This window comes from Ascaphus truei, chromosome 6 (assembly GCF_040206685.1).
Source record: "Ascaphus truei isolate aAscTru1 chromosome 6, aAscTru1.hap1, whole genome shotgun sequence".
Classification (NCBI taxonomy): Eukaryota; Metazoa; Chordata; class Amphibia; order Anura; family Ascaphidae; genus Ascaphus; species Ascaphus truei.
In genome coordinates this window covers 119,231,188-119,249,873 of record NC_134488.1, presented here as the reverse complement: position 1 = coordinate 119,249,873, position 18,686 = coordinate 119,231,188, and the positions used below count along the sequence as shown (strand labels likewise).

At 44.6% G+C, this 18,686-nt stretch overlaps 2 protein-coding genes across 5 annotated transcripts in view; one reads left to right on the top strand and one right to left on the bottom strand.

Annotated features, from left to right (window-relative positions):
- MICOS10 (mitochondrial contact site and cristae organizing system subunit 10) overlaps nucleotides 1-10,713 on the bottom strand; it is a 43,255-nt gene extending 32,542 nt beyond the window's left edge. The window contains exon 1 of one of the 3 annotated variants that reach the window (XR_012802315.1): nucleotides 10,558-10,710. Coding sequence is in view for 2 of the 3 variants with exons in the window: in XM_075606033.1 (XP_075462148.1) it covers nucleotides 10,558-10,621 (64 nt within the window). In the remaining variant the exon portion in view is untranslated. Of the gene's footprint in view, nucleotides 1-10,557 lie in introns of all 3 variants that reach the window. The other 2 variants (XM_075606033.1, XM_075606034.1) reach the window with 2 other exon arrangements.
- A 5,965-nt stretch (nucleotides 10,714-16,678) lies between these two features.
- Nucleotides 16,679-18,686, top strand: part of CAPZB (capping actin protein of muscle Z-line subunit beta) — a 51,384-nt gene continuing 49,376 nt past the window's right edge. For both annotated transcript variants that reach the window (XM_075606031.1, XM_075606030.1), the window contains exon 1: nucleotides 16,679-16,849. In XM_075606031.1, coding sequence (XP_075462146.1) covers nucleotides 16,847-16,849 — 3 coding nt within the window. In that variant the 5' untranslated portion in view covers nucleotides 16,679-16,846. The remainder of the gene's footprint in view (nucleotides 16,850-18,686) is intronic.

The window sequence follows — 18,686 nt, the reverse complement described above, 5'->3', positions numbered from 1 at the left end:
CTGTGGAAGGGAAGTGTGCTGGCCTGTTGGCCGGTGCATATTAACCCTTTCGCACCAATGTAGAATACGGGATCTGTTATTAGGTAGAAACGTCTTCATTTTAAGGCGATTGCTTCGGATGTGGGAACCTCTGGTTCAAGTCCCATGTGATTGTGGGCAAGTTTCCCTGTCCCTCGGATGTAAACATAAGTTGGACACTGGCATACAACAAAAAAAAATAAAGCATTATTTATTTATGTTTGAAAGGCAATGGAGAACCTATGCAGGCAAAATTGACCAACTTATTGCTGGAGGGCTTGCTGCATTACAATTTCCTCCTACAAACTGAAATAAGGATCACTTACTAAGACTTCCAGACTACCTGAATGAAACCGGTACGGAGGCATGGAGTGGGGTTATCTGTACCAGTCCTTGAAAAACAGTATTCACATTTTCTGCGAGAACTTTTATTGCAATCAGTATAATTATATAATGATGTTCTTGTACATGAGCTTTTAAGACTAGTAGTGGCCCTTTTACAGGTGGACGAATAAATACGCATAGGAATAAGAATGAGTGAATTTGCTTTAAATATCAAATAGCCCTTTCCACTTCCTCTGAAAAGAAGAGGGAAAGATTGCACCATTCTTGATCGTACAAGGTTATTTTGACTCTGAAGGCATCAACCATGGTTCTAGTTTGGGGACTACTGATATGGACATACCAATATCGGAGTACATTTTTAATACACAGTTAAATAAGATTATTTTTATTTTTTTTAATAAGGTCATGCTCCGACATTCCCCATGTTTACACGCACACGCAGCTGAAATCTGAGCATCCCCCTCAGAGGCCTATGCTTTTACCACAACGCCCCAAATTCCTTTTAATTGCCAACACTTGCATACTCCTGCAGCCGCTTCCGGAGAGAAAGAGGTGAGCGAGCTGACCCGATGTTATTACCCAATTACAGATAACGCCACTAAATGGCAGGGGAGAAAATGTGCACGGAATGTCTTTGGCAAGATGGCAACGCGCAATACCTGTGCCAAAAACTCACCTACGGGGAGAATCGTACATCCATGCAGCCAAACAATGTTATGTGAAGTGTGGACACTAAGGAAGGGCAACATCAGTGGTGCTCAATTCCATTCCTCAAGACCCCCCCAGCAGGTCCGCTTTTGAAGATATCCCTGCTTCAGCTCAGGTGGCTCAATCAGTGGCTCAGTCGGAGACTCAGAATATATCCTCAAAAGCTGACCTGTTAGAGGAGGGGTCTTGAGGACTGAAGTTGGGCACCCCTGGGTTACATGATTACATCAACGAATTTTCCTCTCCTTTTTTGGTCACAAACAGAACTAGATTTGCCAACACAAATAAGTCCCACAAATCTCATTTAAGTGATGAGCAGGAAATGAACAAGGCAAGACGAGATTTTCCACACGGTAAGACAAAAAGAAGGGGTGAGAAGTACAGACGAGGCTCGTGGTGGAGAAGGGACCACGGAGCTGTGGCTTTGGAGTATATAAATATCCAGCAGGGATAGTTTATTCGGAGCGCAGCCAAGAATGGAATCCCTAAACAAAACAACCCAGTTCAATTACAAATATACTGGCTCGTACAGCTCAACCATACAAACAAATTACAAGAATACAAGCAAAACAACTGCGGGGCCAAAACACCAACAGCTGCACGAAAGATTTATTTCTCAAACTGAAATGAAGTTTCAGTATGGTTTTTAGTCGAAGGGCTGAAAAAGGAGGAAATTACCAATTATGGTTCATTCATTCTGCATTAATCGACAAAAACACACACAAGCAATAAAAGAAGGCCACCGCTGAAATAAAACGTAATATCATTGTCAATCTTGTCATTGACATTAATGTAACCATACAGTATGGCTCATTGATCGATGACCTCCTTAATGCCACAAGGACCTGCAATGTAAGTGTGTTGTAAAAACAATGCGCCGGGTTTACTTTGTGCGTGTGCTCCATAAATGGAGTCAAACCTTCTCAGCCTCTGGTTAAAGCAGCAACCATGTTACCACACTGCGAAAACAGAATGTAAATCTCCGCAGGTGCTGGGTGCTCCACTGCGGTAATCTGCCAACTGCATCCCAAATATAGAAGCATGCCAGGGAAGAGACTTCGAGGGGTTGCGGCCTACGTTGCATCACCAAGCAAGTACAGACACAGGTGAGCATGTGAAGGTACCCAGGAAACATCAGGAGTGCAGCAGAGGAAGCACCAGGGAGGACTGATCATTGATAATGCAGAACAGTGGGAGACTCATCTTTTCTTTATTTTAAAGAGGTATATTCCACAAACACCCCGAGCGTCAGATCCCACTTTTAATAGCCAGTATCTGAGCAGGTGGAAACAAAAAAAAATGTTAAAAGCAGTTGCTAAAATATTATTTGTGTAAGCGTGTAACTTTTAGTTTTAAAGTAGGACGTTCAATATTAATAACCAGAATCTGAATACGTTTAATTTTTTGTAACAGAAAGTCATTCTTTGTCTTCTAATGTCCAATTGTTTTATTACATTATGTTTGTCTAATTGTTTTATTACATTATGTTTGTAACAGCTAATAGACTATTTTTTTTAAAGTAGTTATTAAAAATATACTTAAAAAGGATCTGTTCTCTTCATTTACACGAGTGAAAAAATGTAAAAAAATAAATAAAACAGCAAATATGAGCCAAATCTCATAAAGTTAAAGGACTTATTAGTCATTTATTTCATAAGGTGTCATAACCGTAGTCCCACTTTAAACATTTCAAAACCACTTCAAGCTAAAACCACGCAGGTTGAAAAGTTTTCTGAGCTATAAAACTGCCAATTCTGTCAAATTCCATGCAGCTGTTTTTCCGGAATCTACGCACAAAGAAAGGTCTTAATTCTGGCAAAACCTTCAGCTTTTCATGACTATTTATTTCCAAAAATAGTGAACCAGATTTAATGAAACTTTGGAAAGTAAATTATACCTGGAATCCTTACAAAGATTCCCAGTTTCATCCGGATCTAAACTCTTCCCCACACAGACACTGAAAAATAAAGGTGAGGAGTGTTGACTCTTTAGCTGCCAGAGGCCTGCAACGCAATGCTCTGCTCCAGGGCAACCAATCAAATGCAACCTTCTGCAGAAGGGAGACCCCAAGATAGCAAATGATGCCATGTAATGAAAGCAGATGCCTGCAATCAATCCGCATAATGCCTTGCCTGGTGCTATCTATGCAAAGCATTGTTGGCCGCAACTTCAGAAAGGGAGGCGATTATTACCTCCGCCACCAATGCGGCCTTCATACAAAAGGCAGTTCTTCCCCGATACCCTATACAGAGGGCACGGGTCAGTGGGGCTAGATCCGTATGAAAAGTGAGACTACATTGTCATTTAATAGGGGAGCACTGGCCGAAAGGCTTTTTTGAGTCCTGCTAATAGACACTTCATATGAGAGAAGTTCCAAGAGAGATTATGCAAAAGGGTGGTGGCTAAGGGGATAAGTGAAGAAAAAACCAGGTTGGTGGATAAGCAGCCTCCTGGTGTGTGCAGAAAACACCCAGTAACATAGCTCAAAATAACAAATGTGCGGCAGACACAAAGGAACCTTAGCGCTTTGGAAAGAAACAATTGTGGGTTCATTATACATTGTGTGTTATCTTTTAGAGCGTCACTATGAGACATCTTTGTGGATACACTTACTATGCACAGATTCTGATGCCTCACAGGCCGCTAAAGTGTGCCGCATTACAATAGGTAGGCAAACCACAGGCCACACGGTCTTAAACTTTTTTCTACTACCAACTGTGAAATGGTTACTTTTCATGTGGATTAGCACCATACTAAATTCTCAATAGTAAATTGATGTGAAAATGCGGTCCACTACCAATGCCGAAATCCAAAACATGAACAGAGAAGTGCGCTCCAATAAAAAAAATGACTATTTAATGGGATTAAATTAAAAGCGGAAGTTACAGTCCCCTTGCGCGTTTTACCCTTAAGCACTACGGTGTGAAACGTGTATGTGGACTGTAACCTCCACTTTTAATTATGGTCCATTAAATTGTCATTTTTCAACTGGAGCGCACTTCTCTGTTAATTTTTTGGATTTCTGCATTGGTAGTGCACCGCATTTTCACCTGTTTCTTGCTTCTTCTGGTGAACTTGCACACGGAATACCTGAGGATGTGCTGAACGGATGGTCAGACTCATCAACATGTGATTTTATTGTGATCATTCCACTATTTACCCGTTCTAATTAGAAGGCTGGTGGAAGACGTGGATGATTGAGTAAGTCCTAAACGCTGCTATTCCTGGACACTGGATGTGTTAGCCTTCATTGTAATTCCTAATTGGATGGCTCCAGGCAGGCGTTGGCTTCCCTTTTACTTCCTCAAAGGAACTTCTTGCTGAGAGATCAGTAAATTCATTACACGTCTACACATTGGATGTGTGGAACATTACACATTCTCTCTCTGAGCAACATACCCTTTCTGGACTATGTTTTCTAAATTCTCAATTGGACCTACTTATCAGGGGGGAGGGAGGGGACTATTTAAAGCAGAAAGGCTGTATCTGAAGTCAAACTTTTAGTTTGAAAAGAGTATTGCTGGTTTAAACCAGCAGTCCACACAACTCGCAATTGTTTTTTCTTTAGCTTACCTGCACTGGGGGTCCTCAGAGCGGACACATGGTCCACTGAACTATGGGCACCCTCTGGTTCTGGATTAACGGGTGGAGACAAAATGGCCACCGAGTCAGGACTGGCAACCGTGTCCATTAAAACGAGTTGAAAAGCCATTGGGACATGACCTTGTGACCTTCCATTTGTGACTGTATTTCTTTTTTTGGTGTAAAGGAAAAAAATATGACATACATATTTTTGGGGGATGATTGCTGCTTTATGGGAAATTGCTCAATTCTGTGGAAGTGATACTTCTTAGCCAACAGTTAAAGAACCCCGACCACAGCCCAAAGAAACCAAAGTGAACAAAGTCCACAGACGCTTTAATCCACCCGAATTATGAAAATAATATATAATAGGTACTACATTTAAAAAAGATGGAAAGAAAACTACAAAATACACAATTCCAGAAATGTCAATGCAAAGCTGGCAGTGTATGGGCCATTGGGTCGGCAACCCGCGGTTCTTTCAGCTCCTACTTGCAGCTCTCTGCGGGTGTTTGTATTTGTGGGAGGGGGGGGGGGGGGGGAAGTAGAGTGTATGTATGTATTGTGTATTTGTAAATGACACTGTTTTGCTCAGAACAATGAAAAAAAACTAAATAAAAGGGACTTATTAAATTTTATCCCCCCACATATTGTGTCGTATGTTAATGCTTATACAGTATATACCTATTAGTGTGTGTACAGTATATGTATGTGTTTGTGGGGGTGTAATATTCATGCATGCGTTGCGGCTCTCTGAATATTTTCGAGAATGACTTTTTTTAATATAAAATAGCTCTTCTTCCCTGAGACGTTGCAGGCCGCTGGTATAGACTATGCCCTCTCGGACTCATCACCATAAAAGGGCACCTGCAACATTTCTACTGCAGTCTCTTTACTAGGTCAGGTCAACCTTGTAGCAGCCAACCATAAGGCCAGGTCCCCGCTGGCTACTGGGACAAGAGCGCCCCACAATGGGGCCAGGCCCGCTGCGAGGGAGGGGGGGTGCCACCAGTTTCTCTTGCTCTCAAGAGAATCGAGATCAGGACTCGCGACAGAGCTCTAGGCGAAGCCCCGGCGGTTCAGCCAATGAAGGCGAACCTGCCGGGTGACGTCACGGTCGTGCCCCCGTCACGCCTCCACCACAGCTGACTGCAGACCGGGGAACTCAGCTTCACACGCCGCCAGCCTCGCGTGCAGTGCAGGCAGCGGGGCCGCAGCCTAAGGCCGAGTCTCCGGTGGCCACGGAAGGAAGGACAAAATGGCAAATGTTTGTGACCTTTCAGCATCCCCAGGTAAGCCAGAGATATAAGGCAATATGTTCATACAGGATCACTGCCCCAAAATAGGTGTGTGTGTGTGTGTGTGTGTGTGTGTGTGTGTGTGTGTGTGTGTGTGTGTGTGTGTGTGTGTGTATAAAAATGCTCGGTGCACATACTGTATATATAAAAGTTCATTTTTTTTTTTTTAGGTTTTATCTCTGTGTGCACAGAGCATTTTTTTACGTGTGTATACACACACACACACACACACACACACACACACACACACACACACCTCAACATTACCATTCTCACGTCCGGTAAAGGAAGACTGCACTCAGATCAGTATAGGCAAAAAAAAGTCTGTATTAGGCATCAATACAAAATGAACAGGCCGCCCAATCCGACGTTTCGGTTCCGGAGTGGAAACTTTCTCAAGGGGGGTTCCACTCCGGAACCCAAACGTCGGATAGGGCGGCCTGTTCATTTTGTATTGATGCCTAATACAGACTTTTTTGCCTATACTGATCTGAGTGCAGTCTTCCTTCACCGGATGTGAGAATGGTAATGTTGTTCTATTATTATTAGAGACTGGCACCTGTTGATGTTTTTTAGTACATTGAGTGCAAGCTGAAATTTGTTTACACACACACACACACACACGCGCACACGCGCACACGCGCACACACACGCTTGCAGATGGACAGGGAACACCAGCCAATCCAATAGATACAGCACTCAACGAAAAAAATAGCAATTTATTATCAGTAATTCATCAGGCAGTCAACATGCTCTGACAGAGCTTGAAAAAAGACCTTTGTGGTCTGAAACGTACGTTGCTCTGGAGCAGATGAATTACTGATAATAAATTGCTATTTTTTCATTGAGAGTGCTGCAGACCTTCCATTTTCTGTATATGTATATAATATTCTTTACTGTGAAACCCTCCAGCAGTTTTCAGTTTGTAAGGAAAAATTGATGCAAAATATTTTTGCCTGTTCCTCTTAAGGCTGTGATTATACCTAAAAACGCCGGCGGCAAGGGTGCTGCGCAGCTCACAAAACAAGATACAAAAAAAAACCAATTCATGTACACATCTGTAGCGACGTGCGTGCCGCTCGGAGATGCAGGGCGGCATACTCCTGAGGAGATTTTCAAAATTGATTCTGGCAGGCGACGGCCGCGTCACGTGAGTGGTTCAGCCAATGAGGGCGACCGCTCACGGCCACGCCTCCTCACTGCCTCGTCTCCTTGACCAAGATGCCGCTCGGCGGTAGCGTGATGTCACCGGATCGCGCTGCCGCTCAACGGCACCTGGTATAAATCGTAGCCTAAATATGGCATATGGCTATGGCCATTGTTCAACACCAAAATCCCCGAGATAAAATCCCTTACATAAAGCAGTGTGTCTATTGTGCATTACCTGCTATGCTTTCCAGAGTTAGGATTGTGACCTAAACTTAATGCCCCATTTTAAACAATAAAGCCAATGTTAAATATGCTACAGGTGTTTATGCACTTTATTGCACTACTAGAAGGTTAAAGCACGGCTTCGCACGGGATGTAAAATCTCAAACTTACCAATAATAAATTGTCTCGCCCCCATCCCTTTCGTTTAATAGATGAGGTCCCCAAATTCTTTCGCCTCTCTTCCCTCCTCCAGCATTCTTGCTTTCTCCTCACGTGTCAACTGACTTCCTCTTAGGCCGCGTCCAGGGTGATAGTGCGCGTGCTTGAGCCCCGTGATGTCACGCTCGGATGTAGCTGGGGTGATTCCTGGCCTGCATGGTTGCGCGATGGGGGGGCGTGGTGAGGACGTGCCGGGGACGTCATATGAGCGGTTCGCCCTCATTTGCTGAACCGCGTCAGTGACCAGGGCATCGTGCGTCAAATAAATTTGTTTTCGTCTCAGCACGCATCGCGTCTACCTACGCGCGCAGTATGGACGCTACAATTGAGTTGCATTGTTTTGATCGCGCAGCTCGTGAGTGACACCCTGGACGTGGCCGTAGTCTGATTTCTGTGTAAACTTTATAGCTATCTGACTCTCCTTATCTGCCACCAGGCTATGTGCATTATGATGTCACATGCCAGATACATAGCCTACCAGGTACAACCACTGGCTGACTTGCTTTTCAGAGAAATGTTAAATCACTCATAGAATTAATGCATTAAAATAAAAAACTGAGGTGCACGTCCCTAGGGTCCCCTTAGTATGGCTGCAAAGTTTCAGGTGTCCAAGTTTCATAATCGTAGAGCTGTGACCCTGACAGACAGGCTCTCTATTTCTATAATATATGCTACTAATTGAGACTGGTTTACATTATATTTCCATCACTTACTACAAATATATTTCAGTTTCTGATGAAAACTGATTAAAAAAAAATTTTTAAAAGGGAAGGTATGGGACCCTGAAGTTGTCCATTGCCAGCAACCAGTTCCAGTATCTGAGCCCATTAAAATGAATATACAGACAGACAATCTGTGGTTGAGCCTCTCATATGTGATGGGCCAATATGTAATGCATAATTAACTATATTAAAATAAAAAAAAGAAACATTTGTCTAAATTGTTAAAAGAATCAATATAAAAAGGCCAGAATGGACAATTTTGATGTTGAGCCTTCCAACGTAATCTAATGCAGCCGTAAACCAGGAATCTGGCTACCAAACCTTTTATTTTGTACAAATTTACCAAAACAGGGCAGATAAACACTGCAGCGCAACTGACCTGATCTTAGGTCTTAGTATCTTCAGATACAAAAATGGCTGCTAGCAACATAATTGTGGACGCAAAAGAGAAAAAGAACCTTTATGTGAGAGCACTCTGAGAAGTCTGGATAGGCTATGAGATACCTCCATATGGTGGACACAATGACTGCGATGTAGAAGATAAAACACGAACTTTAATGTGAGCTGTGCCCAAGGCTACTCTATATTCTGTGGGGCTTACTAATATATATTTTTTGGCCTACATGTATTTTAATTTTGAGCACAGCTCACATTAAAGTTCATATTTTAACTTAGGCTACGTCCATAGAGTGCAGCCGTGCGGAGGCTGAGGGAAAGCGGGTGCTTTCCCTGGCCTTCGTACGCGCGCTGTCCGGGGGCGTGTCTATGGGCGGGCCAGTGACGTCACGGAGCTGGTTGCCCTCATTGGGTGCAAGGCTCACGTGACCGCCCTATCGTGCAAGAAATCAGTTTTAACTGATTTCTCTCCCGCTTCCGTGCGCCATATAGATCACTGGCTTTAGGCAGTCTGATCGCTCTGTGTGTGGACACGTCCGCGCGGTCTGCCTATCTATGGACGCAGCTTTATACATCAAATCGCAATCATTGTGTCCACCATATGGAGGTGTCTCATAGCCTATCCAGACTTCTCAGAGTGCTTTCAGATAGGGATTCCTTTTCTCTTTTGCGTCCATGATTAACCCACACCCCTGATTGTAGCACTTATCTTAACCTAGGTTTACTGAGCTGTAGCGAGGGAGGACTTTCTTTCCTTCCCCCACCCCAGCCTTTCCCTGAGTACATTTGGCAACATAATTGAGCCGATGATTAAGGCATGGTCGACCCAGGAGTCCAAAATTTAACCTGTAGCACCTACTCTGCTGCATGGTGCTGACCTCTCAGTCACCGCCGTGACCGGCAACCTCGTGCCCCAGTTATTTATTTACAGGTCAGTCCGCACTGCTTACTCTGACAACCGATTATACAAACTGATCTTGCGTTGTTAACATGCCCTCGGTAGTTACTTTCCTTATTTGTCCAAGATGTAATGTAAGTAGCTGAAGGAACGGCTCAGCACCAGCATCACTGCCTTGCGAACCTTGTTCCAATCTTCTCATTACCTTGGGCCAAGTCACTTATCTCTCTGTGTCCCAGGCACCGATATTGGATTGCAAGCTCTACAGGCCAGACTCACCGTGCCAGAACAAATTCTAGGTATAGCGCCGAGTAGATTGCCTGCGCTATATATTACCACTATCTAGGTATTACAAAGCCTGGGGAGGCCTTAGGGTAGGAACCAATGTGTGAGTATAAGGCTACACTTATAGTGCCGGTGACGTCAGGCTGCGGTCGCTGGAAAAATTAAATTGAGATGACTTGTAGCGATCGCGACCAAGTCGTCGTGCTTACTATAAGCGTACGCGACGACGGCAATACATTTGTTTTGACACAACGTCGTGTTGCCGATGCTATAAGCGCGGCCTTAGTGCCGTCTCCGGCAGCGCGACCGATGACGTCGCGAAAGTTGCATTTCAAATGTAGGCGACGTCGCTGGATACAAGGCCAGTGACGTCAGAAAAGGGGGAGGGTAGAGGGAAGGAGAAGCTCCTGATTGGCCGCAAGGGGAGACCGTTGCCGAAAAAAATAAAATATCAGTGAATACCAGATTTTTGGTAGCGCTGTCGCTCCGTCGCATTCGGGTGCACTATAAGCGCCGATGACGGCGACAATGCATTTGTCTTGACGCGACGTCGCGTCACCGGCACAATAAGCGCAGTCTAAGGTTCAGCTTTATAAGAGGCTGTGAGGTGACATGTCTGACACTGCACTGACATTGCAGCCTCCCCCACACACACCTATAACCTCTCTGTTAACACACACACACACACACACACACACACACAGCTCCACGTTACCGAATTTGACGGCGGAGTCCGCCAGACACCGGTCCCACTTCCTGCCGTGCTCCGACTCCGACATCTTGGGTTGACCTAGCGCAGCAGCAGCGGTAGCAGGGAGGGCACCGGCCAAATCTCGCGAGACGACAGGACGGGCGCCGTGCAGGAGCGCAGCAAGGTCTCGCGAGAAGGGACAGGGGGCGGACGCCGGTCTGTGGTAGTCAAGGTTACCCCGTGAGCCCTGTCTCCTCCACCACGTGGTCTCGACCTTGGGAGCTACTGTTCAAATAACTTTATTTAAAGTGACAAAAATAAATGACATAAGATTCTAAAGTCATGCACACCACCCCTCCCCCACTCTCCATCATTATAAGGAAGACTTCATAATATTATCTCCCCCCATCCCAAATCTCCATCATTATCAGGAAGACTTCATAATATTAACACCCCCCCCCCCAAATCTCCATCATCAGGGAGACTTCATAATATTAACACCCCCAAATCTCCATCATTATCAGGAAGACTTCATAATTTTAACCCCCCCCTCCCAAATCTCCATTACTATCATGAAGACTTAATATTACACCCACCCCTCCCCCCCCAATCGCCATCATTATCAGGGATACTTTATAATATCCCCCCCCCCCCCCAACAAATCTCCATAATTATCAGGGAGACTTCATAATATTAACACCCCCCCCAAAAAAAAAATTCCTTCATTATCAGGAAGACTTAATAATATTAACCCCCCCCCCCCCAAATCTCCACCATTATCAGGAAGACTTCATAATATTGACCCCCCCCCCCAATACTCCTTCATTATCAGGAAGACTTCATAATATTAACACCCCCCCCCCCCCCCCAATCTCCATCATGATCAGGAAGACTTCATAATATTAACACCCCCCCCCCCCAATCAGTTTGTCTACTTCCCCCCTGATAAAAGTTCCTTCTCCCAAATGCTTGTCTAATAAAGGTTTTTAGATCTCCCTTGTGTGTATGTATGTTTATATCTTGGCATGTCTGCACATTTCATTTTCTGCTCAATTAAATGTGCCTAAAAAAATATCTACTTTTCCCCCCGAGTTCCAACTCCCTTTTTTCATGTACAATGGAGACAAGGCCTGTGAGGTTTATCAAAGCTCATTAAACTTATCTTTATGAATAATTCTCTTGATGTTATTAAAGCATTCCACATCGTATAACTAATACACTCTTCCAGGACCAGATACGGGTTATGATGTTCATGTATACCGTATGTCATCAAAATGTGGGTGTGTTATATACACAGACCTATAGACGCTTAGAAGTTGTCCCCCGTGTGCTCACCCCACCTGTCCCTGGATTTAACCCCTGAAAACCTTGCATTACACAGCCCCCCATGTAAAACGAGGCCAGACACCCCCTTTTCAATGCCCCCCATGTGAATTCAACACTCCACCGGGAGAAGGGGGACAATTTAGGGCAGGGGTGGGCAACTCCAGTCCTCAAGGGCCACCAACAGGTCAGGTTTTCAGGATATACCCTGCTTCAGCACAGGTGGCTCAATCAGTGGCTCAGTCTTCGACTGAGCAGACACAATACTGTGTCTCCACTGCAATCTCAGGTACACAATCTCAGGTAAACAATCTCAGGTACACTAGCCAATATAGTCTGATCGTAGTGGGTGTACCGTGTGTGTGTAATGTGTCAAAGTGTATTCCTTGTGCCCAGTAATAGTCACGAGACAAGCCGTATATGAGTTTGTCGCTGCTGCACCAAGATGGCGGTGACTCGCTTCAGGACATCACCGTCGTGACGTCATCAGTCCCCGATGCACATTTCACGTGACACAGCACGCTTCAACAGGGAGAGGATGAAGTGTGCCGTGTCACGTGAAACGCGCATTGGGGACTGATGACATCACAACGGTGATGTCCTGAAGTGAGGTGCCGCCGTCTTGGCGCAGCAGCGACAAACTTATATACGGCTTGTATCGCGGCTATTACTGGGCACAAGGAATACACTTTGACACATTACACACACGGTACACCCACTACGATCAGACTATATTGGCTAGTTTACCTGAGATTGTTGTGTTATATTGTGTCTGCCCCTTATACTTGTGTTAGATCTCCTAAGGCACGTTTTATAGTGCCGGGCGCATGCTGCGCCGCTACCGGCTCTGAATGTATGTATATGTGTGTGTGTGTGTGTGTGTGTATATGTATGCATGTGTATGTATGTGTGTGTGTATGTATTTGTGTGTCTACACAAGTGTGGTAAAAATAAAAAATTTATTAATGTTTTTTTTTTATTAATAAATAATAAATTACACATAAACACACACGCACACCCATATACATACACACACATACATATACACATAAACACACACAAACACACATAAACACACTCAACACTGCATACACTCAACACACTATACATACAAAAAGTATGCGGCACGTACACGCGCTTTCGCATAGGCACGCACGCCCGCACGCCCGCACGGCCGCATGCTGTATAGAACGGCCCTAAGACTGCTAGTATTGTTTATGAGAGAGATATATATACGCAAACCTTATAGCACAGCACTGCAGGGTTCACCTTTCCGTGATTATCCAGAGACTGTAATTGTTTTATTGTTACACCATTTGGCATACACTCTACTTACACACTTATATATTAGAATGATAGAGTACTAATATCATTATTGCCTTGTTCGTGTATACATAGGATGATCCCTCCGTAAAGCTCTCTGTGTTTTGTATATGAGAAATATCCTACTTATGTAGAGACATATGGATTATTGTTTCTCAGTGTGCAGTTAGGTTCCCTTTGAGGTATATATACCATACATACCTGTTTGCTGCTGCACCATTTTTCCTTGATATGATGTTGGTATATCTACTGTCTACATCTATCACCTATTTTCTGTATAGGCGATTATACTCTTTAGAATATGAGGTATGTATCAACCACATTTAAACATAGCGCTTGCCTCCTATGAGAATTTTTAGCACACCACACATTATATGTTCAATTGTTTATTTAATATGTTTATTAAAACTTTATTTATTTTTTTCACTTTCTTATGTGGCCATATATGAATTATATATGTCAGCAGATGGTTAGCCTCTGGTCAGTAGACCATTTGTAGAGATATTTTGTATCTCATGGAGTAATCACCCACCTTTCCACAGCGAGTGCTTGATATAGGATCTTTTTGGGGGTTCTTTCTGAACCCTCTCTGTTAAACCGAGATTAAATAAAACACAGGTTTTCTGACGCACACAAGTAAAAAAAAAAACAAGCTGAAGCACAGCAAATAGAGCAGATGCAGAGATAAAATAATATAACAAAGTGAGCTGGTGACTTGAGTAACCGTAGTTCTTCTAAACTTTAAAAGGATAAAGGCAGTTGTTCATATTTACAAAGCAGTGTGCTGCTATGAGACACCTTCAGTGTTGGAATACATTACAGTCTATTCAAATAAATGGACTGTATGGTGTCTTCCTGTGCCAGACAATGTCTCGTGGCAGAAGACTGCTTTTAAGATATACTTCTCTATCCCAGAAGAGTTGTATAGGTATGAGTACTCAACGAGAAGTAGAGTTCAAAACGCAGTACTGTATGCTGTGACAGGGGTGTTAGCCATCACTACTAGAGGTGATGTCCTGAATAACAGAGGTTGTGTGTGTTCAACTTCTGATCCTGTTGAGTCTGACACTATACCCCATTCCTACTGTGCTTTACCCTTGTCATCCCAATAACACCTTGTGCGCTAAGCAAAACAGGTTTCCCTGGTATAGATTCTATGAGCTAGTCCTGAGGCAGAAATGGATGGGTATTTAGGCCTCTACTCCGTCAACTGTGAAACTGTTGTCTCCTTTCCACAAACAATGGCTATAAGAGCAGCAAGTACATAAGGCAAAGGGCTGCCCCAAAGAGCTTACAATCTAAGTGGTATATTGGTAGACTTACAGACATAGGATAAAAGAGTAACTCAGGGAGGTAAAGTGCATATAGTATCAATAGTGTCAATAATTCAATGATATGCTTCTTTTAAAAGGCACATTTTCAGCTGAGATATGAAAATGTAAAGAGAAGGTGCTTGACAAATACTAAGCGGAAGAGAGTTCCTTAGGTAGGGAGAGAAGAGTGAAAAAGTTTTAAGATGTTAGAGGGCTGCAGGGGTAAAACATGCGAAGATGAGACATCCTCAGACCGGGCGTAAACGACGAGTAGGGGTGTAACGAGAGATCAGAGTTGAAATATATGGAGGTACAGAGACTTAAAGGAAAAGACGAGTCTTTTGTAGTTTACACAAAGATTAATAGGATGCCAGCAGAGAATTCAGGGAGTCAGAAGAGGATATGAGTCCAGCGCATAGTAGCAGCATTTTGAATAGATTGTAAGGGAGAGAGGCGTGATGTAAGGAGGCAAGATACAAGAATGTTGCAATAATCAGTACGGGAGAGAATGAGGGCATGCATTAGTGTTTTAGTGGTAGTGCAACATTGGAAGGGTGTATCTTAGCAATGTTGTGGAGGAAGAAGCGTTTATAGGAGGGAAGAACTGGAGGAATCATACCACTAAACAGCATGCTTGCGAGACTGGGTGGATAATGGTATTATTGATTGTAATGGGAAGGGAACAACTGGGCCTGGTTTGGGAGGAGCTCGGTCATGTTAAATTTGAAGCGAGGAAGAGCATGCAAGGCAGAGATTACTGATAGGTAATCCGTAAAATGTGACTGGACTGCAGGTGTAAGGTCTGGTGCAGATAATTATAGTTGTGTGTCGTCAGCATAGAGATGATAGCTGAATCCAAAGGAGTTAATGAGGTTACCCAGCAAGAGAATATATAATGAGAAGAGTCTGCAGAGACTGCAGATATGCCTACAGAGAGATCCATAGAGGGTGACCATATTTTCACCAAGACAAATGTTGCACATGGGCTAAAACGGGGCGTCTGATCACCCTATCCCTAGAGATACTAGATGGGTTGACAAAGGAAACACAGAAGAAGCATTGTGGTAGAAGGAAAACCACGAGAGCAATGCTACAAATGCAAAGAGAGTGAAGAATGCGTAGAAGACGGTGGCCAACAGTATCGAAAGCAGAGGTGAAGAAAAATCAGAATGGAGTCATTTCCTCGAGACTTGACAACTTGGAGGTCATTAGCTCCCTTGGTGGATGTGGGTTCACTTGAGTATGTTGCGCGGGATGCCTGACTGCAGAGGGTGTGCTGGGGTGCGCAAAATGTCTGCGATGTGCCACCCTGCCTGCTCAGCCCAGTGCTCACGGCCCCCCCCTTACCTAGGAACCGGTGTCAAATGACACAGCGGGGTCATATGACGTCACGTGACCCCGTGGCGACGCGGCGTCACATAACCCCGTCTTCATTTGACGCTGCGTTGCCCGAAGCCAAGGTAAGTAAGTTAGAGGCCTCACACACTCCCCGGCATTTAAAATAATGGCTTTAGGGAAGAGAGCGGGTCCCCTGTAACCGCCGTGCCCCCCAGTTTGTTCACCCCTGAAGTAGGTTTTGGAAGATGAGAAAATTAAGTGTATAAAGAAACAAGACGATTCAGAGGTTTAGAAGCCAAAGGGAGACAGGGCGATAGTTAGAAGGCGAGGTCAAGGGTGTTGTTCTTGAGCTTGCCTAAAAAGAGAAGGAAATGTGCCAGAGCAAATAGATGAGTTAAACATATGAGTGAGAATGGGACACAGGGTAGAAGCGAGAGGTTTAAGGAGATGAGAGGGAGTGGGGTTCAGGTTGCATGTGGTAGAGCTGGAGCAGAGCACCTGGGGCACTTCTTTGGGGGAAAGGAGTCAATTGTAGGAGTAGGAAGGAGGTGTGGGTCCTATATGAGTTTATTGTATATGCATTTATGCCTTCATGAATATATATATATATCTTTCTAAACACATTTAAAATATGTGTGTAAGTGTGTACACACATCCAAACACTGTATCACATGAGCCCCTATACACATGCACACACTGCATGCTTCTGCTCTGCTGCTGCCACTTCTTAGCTCCTCCCCTTTTAGTGTGTGCGTCGCGCGCTCCATACTTGGTGATGGCTAGCGAGCGGCGCTCCGATTGGTGGCTTCTCCGAGGCGGTGGGCGTGTCCCCAGCTCCGGGGGCGGGCGCTCGCTGACCCGGATGTTCACTCCTAAAGACCCGAGAGGAAGTGGAGGCGCCGCCGGGCCTACGGGGCAGAGCGACACCGAAACCGGAGCCACACCGGAGCGCCGCCCCCCAGCCCGCACCGGAGAGACCGCGCCCACCGCAGCCGGGCCTCACACCGATCGCAGCCATGGTAACGGAAGGGGGACCCTGTCACCGCCACCCGGGGGGGAATCTGTTCTGCGGGGGGCCTGGGAGGGGTGTGCCTGGGCCAGGTCTGTGAAAGGGATTCTCCCTGAGGGGGTTCTTATCCTAACACGGGGCTTTCATAGAAGGGGCGCGTGGCTGTGACGTCACACATGGGTATGGGATGACGTCATACATGGGTATAGGATGACGTAATAGGGCTGTTTTTTTGGGGGGGTGTAGTTTGGAGGGGATAATAACTGTTCAGTGGTGACAGGCCCATATAGAGTGTTTGGGGTGTGCATAAAGTTACATACGGTGTTGTTTGGAGGCGGTAGGGTGCTGAGTTGTTTGAGTGTAATTTAAATGTAGTTGCATTAGGAGAAAGCTGCACTGGTTCTCCACGTGTGAATGCTAAGTAGTGTTTGGAGACTGTTTTAGGGGTGTGAAGAGCTAAAATAGGGTGTTTTAGGTGGGATCCAGGGTGCTAGACAAGGTAATATAGGATGCAAGAGGGTTACTAGGAAGTATGTATGACAGCTCCGGATGTGTTAGTGTGGTATTCTAATGAGATGTGTATCATGATATGGGGAAATCCTGAGGGTTATTTGTCATTTTCTGAGCCCCTCTTCCCTATGCTTCTGTATGAAAGGTAATGTTACCAGGAATGTATCGGTATGAAAGGTAATAGGGGTGCTGATTTGGTGTGACAGGGTAGCGTGTGGTGAAGACGGGGGTATATGGTGTGTTTTATAGGGGTAATATGAAGTGGTCAGGTGTGGCAGTGACAAAAGCTCCTGCATTATGATGGCCCTCAGGCCAATGCTGGGTGTCACAATGGCCATGTGAGGTCACTGTCATTTCATTCAGAGTCTTTGGCAGCTTTTCAGCCAGAAGTGAGAGGGCCAGAGCTGAGGAAACTCCACACCATGGTAACAGCTAAGCATACTTATTGCCTGTACATCTGACTTTTCCATGTCACTTGTCAGTAGCGGTTCTCTTTCTACATATAAGGGGTGTGTGTACACACACACACACCAGCCTGCACACCTAAATAAGATGAATATGGGATGTATTGGCAAGTGCACGCATTGTAGGTAGAAAACAAAGGTATAGTTCACCAAAAGCCAAATGAATTGAGAAGATGGCACGTCCAGGTAAGTGTTCCAAAAAATCGTATATTGTTCAAAGAACAGAAAACAAGATTCCAGCGTTTCGGTTCTGGGAAGGACACAGATGCAGGAAAGATACTCTATAAGGAATCGGTGGGCTCTATTTTTGGCCCAGACAAACCTGAGCTCTATAATGAACCATTAGGGAAATAAAGGTTTATTTCTTACCTCCATTGTGTAGAAACCAGTCAAACTATCAGAGAAATGAATACCCAGATGAAGGTTCCATAGCAGAACCGGCACGTTGGGATCTTGTTTTTTCTTCTATGAATAATGCATGTTTTTTGATCACTTACCTAGATGTACGTTTCTTCTTCAAAAGTCGTGTGGCTTTTGGTGACGTGTAGCTGTATATATCATCTTCAGCCCTTGCCGATCCACTGCCTGAAGAAGGCCTCAATGATTTTGTGTGTATGTGTATATATAGTTTATTTATTTTTAACCTCTTTGCTGAATTCGCAGCAATGCATAAGTGCCATATTATTGCTATCATCTCAGTACGGTTTGTGATTTGTCACAGGAAGTGTACTGTGATGTCACTTGTTGCAGTATTGATGTAATTCAAAACTCTGGATGATGTCGCTATCTGATTTCTTTTGCCGCTATGAACGGGGATTGGTGACCTGTTTAGAGCTCTAGTGACGGGGTAGGTTTATGTCCTAGCAGGGCAAG